General features: G+C 34.6%; 1 protein-coding gene and 1 long non-coding RNA gene across 2 annotated transcripts in view; one reads left to right on the plus strand and one right to left on the minus strand.

The window, feature by feature from the left end:
- LOC105486138 (uncharacterized) overlaps positions 1 to 8,457 on the minus strand; it is a 185,613-nt gene extending 177,156 nt beyond the window's left edge. The window contains exon 1 of the long non-coding RNA XR_011620997.1: positions 7,176 to 8,457. This is a non-coding gene — a long non-coding RNA (uncharacterized lncRNA). The remainder of the gene's footprint in view (positions 1 to 7,175) is intronic.
- Positions 912 to 5,570, plus strand: IL2 (interleukin 2). The gene is given in 4 exon segments (NM_001305898.1): positions 912 to 1,058; positions 1,149 to 1,208; positions 3,461 to 3,607; positions 5,460 to 5,570. Coding segments are annotated over 4 exon segments (465 nt in total).
- Positions 8,458 to 9,511: the final 1,054 nt, after the last annotated feature.

Genomic DNA, 9,511 nt, shown 5'->3' on the forward strand with positions numbered 1-9,511 from the left:
AAAAAAGATCATAACTATTATGGTTACATTCATAGTGTCCCAGGTGATTTAGAGAATAAATAAAAATCCATTAAAGAGGTAAAGACATAAAAATGAGAAACATGGACTGGTTTACACATAACACATACAAAGTCTATTATAAAACTAGCATCAGTATTCTTGAATGCAAACCTTTTTCTGAGTATTTAACAATTGCACCCTTTAAAAAACGTACAATAGACATTAAAACACTTAAACAGATATATAAACATTTTAAAATTAAAACAGCGTAAAATAGTACCTCAAGCTCAATAAGCATTTTATGTATTCTAATCTTAGTATTTCTCTAGCTGACATGTAAGAAGCAATCTATCTTATTGTATACAATTAGCTCATTGTGTGGATAAAAAGGTAAAACCATTCTGAAACAGGAAACCAATATACTTCCTGTTTAATCAACAAATCTAAACATTTATTCTTTTCATCTATTTATTCTTGCTCTTGTCCACCACAATATGCTACTCACATGTTCAGTGCAGTTTTATGACAAAGAGAAAATTTTCATGAGTTACTTTTGTATCCCCACCCCCTTAAAGAAAGGAGGAAAATCTGTTTCATACAGAAGGCGTTAATTGCATGAATTAGAGCTATCACCTAAGTGTGGGCTAATGTAACCATGAGGGATTTCACCTACATCCATTCAGTCAGTCTTTGGGGGTTTAAAGAAATTCCAAAGAGTCATCAGAAGAGGAAAAATGAAGGTAATGTTTTTTCAGACAGGTAAAGTCTTTGAAAATATGTGTAATATGTAAAACATTTTGACACCCCCATAATATTTTTCCAGAATTAACAGTATAAATTGCATCTCTTGTTCAAGAGTTCCCTATCACTCTCTTTAATCACTACTCACAGTAACCTCAACTGCTGCCACAATGTACAGGATGCAACTCCTGTCTTGCATTGCACTAAGTCTTGCACTTGTCACAAACAGTGCACCTACTTCAAGTTCTACAAAGAAAACACAGCTACAACTGGAGCATTTACTGCTGGATTTACAGATGATTTTGAATGGAATTAATGTAAGTATATTTCTTTCTTACTAAAATTATTACATTTAGTAATCTAGCTGGAGATCATTTCTTAATTAACAATGTATTATACTTTCTTAGAATTACAAGAATCCCAAACTCACCAGGATGCTCACATTTAAGTTTTACATGCCCAAGAAGGTAAGTACAATTTTTTATGTTCAATTTCTGTTTTAATAAAATTCAAAGTAATATGAAAAATTGCACAGATAATTTGTTTTTTTGAAAACCCAAGTTTGATAATGAAGCCTCTATTAAAATAGTTTTACCTATATTTTTTACATATATTTGTGTATTGGTGGGGGTGGGAAGAAAACATAAAAATAATATTCTCACTTTATTGATAAGACAATTTTAAACAAAAATGTTGACTTATGGTTTCATTTAAAAATGTAAAACTCTAAAATATTTGATTATGCCACTTTAGTATGTAAAATACCAAAATCTATTTCCAAGAAGCCCAACTTAAAAAATCTTTTCTTGTTTTAGGAAAGGTTCCTAAGTAAGAGGCAGCATAACACTAACTAATAGCACAGACTCTGGGGCCAGATATCTCAAGTGAAATCTCAGCTCTGCCATGTCCTAGCTTTCATGACCTTTGGCAAATTACCTGCTCTCTTTGTGATTCAGTTTCATGTCTACTTAAATGAATAACTGTATATACTTAATACACTTTTGTGAGAATTAGTAAGTAAATGTAAAGCACTCAGAACCGTGTCTGGCATAAGGTAAATACCATATAAGCATTAGCTATTATTAGTAGTATTAAAGATAAAATTCTTACTGAGAAATACAAAGTGAAATTTTGGATTTTTATCTTTTTACCAATAGAACTTGAGACTTATAATGTTATATGACTTATTTCCGAAGATTAAAAGCTTCATTAGGTGGTTTTTGGATTCAGATACAGCATAAGCATAATCATCCAAGTTCCTAGGTTACATTAGGTATGCAAAGCTACCTAGTAGCTGTGCCAGTTAAGAGAGAATGAACAAAATTTGGTGCCAGAAAGGGCTTGTGCCAGGGTGAATCCAAGCCCAGAAAATAACAGGATTTAAGGGGACACAGATGCAATCCCATTGACTCAAATTCTATTAATTCAAGGGAAATCTGCTTCAAACTACTCTTCTGAAAGATGTAAAGGAGACAGCTTACAGATGTTACTCTAGTTTAAACAGAGCCACGTAATGCAACTCCAGCAACATAAAGACACTAGATGCTGTTTCCTGAAGAAAATTTCTCCTCATTGTTCATGCCAAAAACTTAACCCCGAATTTGTAGAATTTGTAGTGACGAATTGAAAGCACAATAGATGGACATATCAGGGGATCGGTATTGTCTTGTCCTACCTTTCCCACTAAAGATTGTTAGAAAGATGATATTATGTGCATAATTTAGGGGGTGGTAGAATTCACTGAAATCTAACAGTTTGAAAACAAAAGTAATGATAAACTCTATTCATTTGTTTAACCCTCATTGCACATTTACAAAAAATTTTAGAAACTAATAAAAATATTTGATTCCAAGGATGCTATGTTAATGCTATAATGAGAAAGAACTGAAATCTAATTCTGGCTCTACCTACTTATGTGGTCAAATTCTGAGATTTGGCATCCTTATTTTAAAAATGGAGATGATCCCTCACTGCCTACTTCAAAAGATGAAGTGAGACGTAAATGGGCCTATTTTGGAGAAAATTCTTTTAAATTATAATATACCATAGAAATATGAAATATTATATATAATATAGAACCAGGAGGCCTGTTCAAAAGTCCTTCCAAAGTACTATAATCTTTTATTTTATTGGGACAAATATTTTTGAAATGCATCTTAATGTAGTGATTGTAGAAAAGTAAAAATTTAGACACACTTAAATGTGTCTTGCTCCAGGCTATATCGAGAGCCACTACTACATGATTATTGTTACCTAGTGTAAAATGTCAGGATTGTGATAGATGGCATCCAATAGTTCCTTCTGTCTCTTAACATTCTGTGATTCTTAACTCTTAGATTATCAAATATTATAATCATAGAATGTGATTTTTATATTTCCACATTCTAACTGATCTGGTTCTAATGATTTTCTATGCAGACTGGAAAAGTAATCAGCCTACATCTGTAATTTGCATTTAGATGCAGAAATGCTAACATTTTGCAAAGCCAAATTAAGCTAAAACCAGTGAGTCAACTATCACTTAACCCTAGTCATAGGTACTTGAGCCCCAGTTTTTCCAGTTTTATAATGTAAACTCTACTGGTCCATCTTTACAGTGATACTGAGAACAGAGAGAATGGTAAAAACTACATACTGCTACTCCAAATAAAATAAATTAGAAATTAATTTCTGATTCTGACCTCTGTGGAAACTGAGCTGATGATAATTATTATTCTAGGCCACAGAATTGAAACATCTTCAGTGTCTAGAAGAAGAACTCAAACCTCTGGAGGAAGTGCTAAATTTAGCTCAAAGCAAAAACTTTCACTTAAGAGATACCAAGGACTTAATCAGCAATATCAACGTAATAGTTCTGGAACTAAAGGTAAGGCATTACTTTATTTGCTCTCCTGGAAATTAAAAAAAAAAAAAAATGGAAGGGGAAAAGTACCACATTTCAAAGTGACATAACATTTTTGGTATTTGTAACGTACCCATGCATGTAATTAGCCTACATTTTAAGTACACTGTGAACGTGAATCGTTTCTAATGTTAGATGATAAACTAACTGGGAAGTATAAGCTACAGAGTTTGCACCTACCATCTACTAATGGACAAGCCTCATCCCAAACTCCATCACTTTTCACATTAACACAAAACTGGGAGTGAGAGAAGGTACTGAATTGAGTTTCACAGAAAGCAGGCAGATTTTATTATATATTTTTCAATTCCTTCAGATCATTTACTGGAATAGTCAATACTGATTACCTGAAATGCTTTTCAAATGGTGTTTCCTTATCATTTGATAGAAGGACTACCCATAAGAGATTTGTCTTAAAAACAAAAACCTGGAGCCATTACAATGGCCAGTGGACTAAACAAACAACAACCTTTTTAGAGGCAATCCCACTTTCAGAATCAAGTATTTTTAAATGCACAGGAAGCATAAAATATGCAAGGGACTCAGGTGATGTAAAAGACATTCCCTTCTCTCTTTTTATATCCCATCTGTTAAGGTATAAAATTCATGAGTTAATAGCTATCCTAAATAAGCAGCATAAGTATAATAATAGAAAGACATTTCTAAAAGTAACTCCAGTTGTGTCCAAATGAATCACTTATTAGTGGACTGTTTCAGTTGAATTAAAAAAATACATTGAGATCAATGTCATCTAGACACTGACAGATTCAGTTCCTTATCTATGGCAAGAGTTTTACTCTAAAATAGTTAACATCAGAAAACTCATTCTTAACTCTTGATACAAATTTAAGACAAAACCATGCAAAAATCTGAAAACTGTGTTTCAAAAGCCAAACACTTTTTAAAATAAAAAAAACCCAAGATATTACAATATTTAAATAATTATGCTTAAGAGGCTACAGAACACTGTAACAGTTTATTTAAAGAGAATACTTATTTAAAGGGAACACTCTATCTCACTTGCTTTTTGTTCCCAGGGTAGGAATAACTTCAAATTTGAAAAGCTGTCTTTTAAGTATTACTTTATATCAAAATATTTCCTCCTTAGCTTATCAACTAGAGGAAGCGTTTAAATCGCTTCTTTCAGCAGAGGAGCCTAGTTTCTAAAAAGCCAGTCCACAGAACAAAATTTCCAATGTTTAAACTTTCAAAAGTTGTTAAATTCACCTGTATTGATACTATTATAGGGTAGGGGTAGGTATAAGTATTTATGAAGATGTTCTTCACACAAATTTCTCCCAAACAGAAGCATGTCCTCGCTTACTCTAGGCTAGTTCTATTCTGCTTTGGGGAAAATATAAGGAGATTCACTTAAGTAGAAAAACAGGAGACTCTAATCAAGATTTAGAAAAGAAGTATAATGTGCATATCAATTCATACATTTAACTTAAACAAATATAGGTACATATTCAGAGGAAAAGCGATCAAGTTTATTTCACATCCAGCATTTAATATTTGTCTAGATCTGTTTTTATTTAAATGTTTATTTGCACCCAATTCAGGGAAAAAAATTTTGTGTGCATTGACTGAATTAACAAATGAGGAAAATCTCAGCTTCCATGTTACTATCATTTGGTATCATAACAAAATATGTAATTTTGGCATTCATTTTGATCATTTCAAGAAAATGTGAATAATTAATATGTTTGGTAAGCTTGAAAATAAAGGCAATAGGCCTATAAGACTTCAATTGGGAATAACTATATATAAGGTAAACTACTCTGTACTTTAAAAAATTAACATGTTTCTTTTATAGGGATCTGAAACAACACTGATGTGTGAATATGCTGATGAGACAGCAACCATTGTAGAATTTCTGAACAGATGGATTACCTTTTGTCAAAGCATCATCTCAACACTGACCTGATAATTAAGTGCTTCCCACTTAAAACATACCAGGCCTTCTATTTATTTAAATATTTAAATTTTATATTTATTGTTGAATGTATGGTTTGCTACCTATTGTAACTATTATTCTTAATCTTAAGATTATAAACATGGATCTTTTAAGATTCTTTTTGTAAGCCCTAAGGGCTCTAAAATGGTTTCACTTAAATTATTTATCCCAAAATATTTATATTATGTTGAATGTTGAATATAATATATATGTAGATTGGTTAATAAAACTATTTAGTAAATTTGATAAATATAAACAAGCCTGGATATTTGTTATTTTGGAAACAGCACAGAGTAAGCATTTAAATATTTCTTAGTTACTTGTGTGAACTGCAGTATGGCTAAGATGCTTACAAAAGTCACTCTTCCTCTGAAGAAATATGTAGAATAGAGATGTAGACTTCTCAAAGGCCCTTGCTTTGTCCTTTCAAGGGCTGATCAGACCCTTAGTTCTGGTCTGAGAATATCTCTTAGCAGATTATATTTTCCTTCTTCTTAAACAAAATGCCAAACACAAACATTCTTGAAACTCTTCACAGATTTGGTGCGGCTACGAATTCTCCATTATCTTACAACTTGCCCAGTGCCATGAGGAGGCTCACCTGTATGGCCTATATCAAAGGTCTTCCCTGCCCTTTGGCTTTCCATTGGGTCCTGCCATTGGGGAGCGCTGGTAGGAACTCTGAGGAACATAAGAGATTCCTCTGACTCCCTCCTTGTGGAGTAGACCCAGGATGGCTGTGCCTCTCAACCAAAGAACCCAGATTACCTCAAGGTGGCACTCTGTATACTTTTTCCTTCTAAGTGATTCTGGTAATCTTCCCTTCCACTTCTCTCTTTAAGCCTAGGGAGGGTGGTACGTGTGCTGTTAGCAACTCCAGGGTACTTTTACCACCCCTTGCAGTTTCCCTGTACTCTGACCATAGCTTTTTAAATAGTCCTTTTATTAAATCCTCCTTTTAATTGAGTATGCCATCTGTTTCCTGCTGGGACTCAGATACAGTAATTGTATCAGAAATAGTCCCAGAAAAGAGACCCTCAAAATAGGATTCTGGGACTGGTTGTCCATATATTCAAGGAACACAAGGATAATAGGAAATGGGAAATCTATGGGATGTAGTAGCATCATGATTACTCAACTTATCATCAATAGTAGCATGGGATGAAATGCAGATGGAGGGCAAGATGTTGTGAGGTCAAATGGCTGTGGCACTTAGTTGCCACAGAAACAACAGTTATAAAAATTATGATTACCTAGATTCTTTTGATGATGATGACCCCAGACAGAGAACAAAGGGGAAAAAAGTTATCAACATACAATTAAAAACATACATGGGCAACCAGAATGCCTCTTCAGCAGCTTTGAAGGAGTCGTTCCTCTCTTCAAAACTGCCAAGGAGTAGAAGTAAAAGGGACCCTTCTCATTAAATACCTCACTTGGAAGATTTTTTTTTTTTTCACATCTCATCCATTAAATCTTATCTTGGGCAGTTTTAAGGCCTTAGTGCTCAATGAGGCATTCTTCTACCAGGTGCCTTGACTTCTACCAGAAAACTGATGAAATGGCTGAGATTACCTTTTGGTCATTTAGGGGTTCTTCATATAGCTGAACCAACAAGCACGTAAAGGACCATATTGAGCAGGGTGACTGATTTTGATGAAAAGGGGGAAATTCAGTGCCTTCTATAGAACCAGTCAATGACTACACAATAGGTAACACTATATTTGGAACTCAGGAAATTCAGTGGGGCATCTCTTAGCTTTCTATCCTTAGTAGTATTGGTCAATGGAAAACTGTAACAATCTTTAAAATTCAAGAATATCAAAGACTCAGATTTCACAGAAGTGAGATACGGAGTATACTACCAGGTAAATAATGCCACCCAACCAAAGTAATAGCAGAGGGTAAAAGGGAACATGCAAAGGGTAGTGGAAGAATGCAGCTGTACTAACCAACTTTCATGACTAGCTACTGAGGCAGAAAAGAGACTTGAGCAGTTTTGCTTTTCTCCATTTTTGTACTTTACTAAAAGTACAAGTTGGACTTGACATCATCTCTTATTCTTTATGTGAAGAACACGGGTGATACCTAACATTTTAGATTACAGGAAAAATATTGCTGAATTGACATTACCCTATAATGATACAATAACTGATGAGATTTCATGTGTCTCCTTTGCTAGGAGTATAAACTTTCTTCCCAAAGGAAGGAAGAGAGCACATGCTGAGGAATGAAGGTGTGACCTGTGTATCTTCCACTTTTCCCTCAAAAACAACTCTATATCCTTTTCCATCCTGATCTTCATCCTGCTAAGTCAAATTGTGTGGAATACATTAATGTATTTTCTTGCCTTCTGGTTTCTAGCTGAGTTTGACCACAGGGGATTCCTGGTAAGAGGTGAATGTAAGATTACTTTGGAATAGCTGTATCACTTGACCAAAGATGAAACTCCTCTCAAAGTTGCCTTTTATGACCTTTCAAGATTCTAGTACTTACTCCTCTATACTTCTCTTCAGGCCTAGATGCAGTAGCTGTTTCCCTGTGTGATGAAAGCAACCAATACAGGCAGGTCTTGCAGGTTTCAATCCTCAAGAGAAAGAATGTGCACAACAGACATCCTTGCTTTTTTCCTGAGGGAATTTTCCAAATTGTGACATAAGAAAATGGAACCCAAGAATGAAGGAATGCAGTGGCAGTCCTATGAGGAGTTAAGAGGCAGGAGTAGTTCAGGGTTGTCAAAGTAGATGGAATTTAAGAGACAAAACCCCATAAAGGAGTGACCTGCAGGGAAGGAACCCATGTATCTACATACAAATTTCCCTCAGTTCACTGGCTGATCCATCAGTTGCTTATGGAATATAAGACACTTCCCAATCACTAAAAGAAATGGCAGAAAACAGCAGGTAGGAGGCAAATAAGCTGTATGGTGCTGAGAAGCCACAGGTTGGAGCCAAAGCCCTGCCATGGAGAAAGGGTCTAGTAAACATGTCAGGATTTAAGAAAAAAACAAAAAACAAAAAACAAAAAACAAAAGCCAAGGCTCTAGGTGAACATGTCTTGGAATAAGGACAAATCTGAAATATGCCCTAACAAAGCCTAAAAACAAGCTTCGATAAGATCAAATGAATATTCTAGATTCTATTTGTCTTCTGAAGACAGTTTATTCTAATTTAGATAAAAATAACATCATCCAGAGCCTCCACACTATTTCAGACACATGTAGCATCAGTTTAAAAATTATGAAACCTGCTGGCTAACACAGTGAAACCCTGTCACTACTAAAAATACAAAAAAAAAAAAAAATTAGTTGGACGTGGTGGCGGGAGCCTGCAGTCCCAGCTTTTCGGAAGGCTGAGGCAGGAGAAGGATGTGAACCTGGTAGGCGGAGTTTGCAGTGAGCCGAGATTGAGCCACTGCACTCCAGCCTGGGTGACAGAGCAAGACTCTGTCTCAAAAAACAAACAAACAAACAAACAAAAATTATGAGACCTGCTAACACGCACGCACACACACACGCTCTCTCTCTCTCTCTCTCTCGCTCGCTCTCTCTCTCTCAAAATTAAGTTGGGTGGCAGGGGGAAACAATAAACATCTCCAACATAGGATTCAAGTGTATTTATAAGATACAGACTTTAAGTGATATAATATGTACAAGAAAACAAAGCATCATATCTAGATAATAGATGAAAAGATAAACTTTTGCAGAAAATTGGATTATATTTTAAAAAATCAAAGGAACATTCCAGAACTAAAAAATACCACCTGTGAAATCAAGAAATCACTAGGTGTGCTTAATGGCATACTGGATGTGGAAAAAGACTGTATTAGTGATCTATAGATAAGACAATAAAAAATATCCAAAAGGAAAAAAAGGTATATAAAAAAAGAACACAGTAACACATAGGTAATCA

The sequence above is a fragment of the Macaca nemestrina genome, chromosome 3 (genome assembly GCF_043159975.1).
Source record: "Macaca nemestrina isolate mMacNem1 chromosome 3, mMacNem.hap1, whole genome shotgun sequence".
Taxonomy (NCBI): Eukaryota; Metazoa; Chordata; class Mammalia; order Primates; family Cercopithecidae; genus Macaca; species Macaca nemestrina.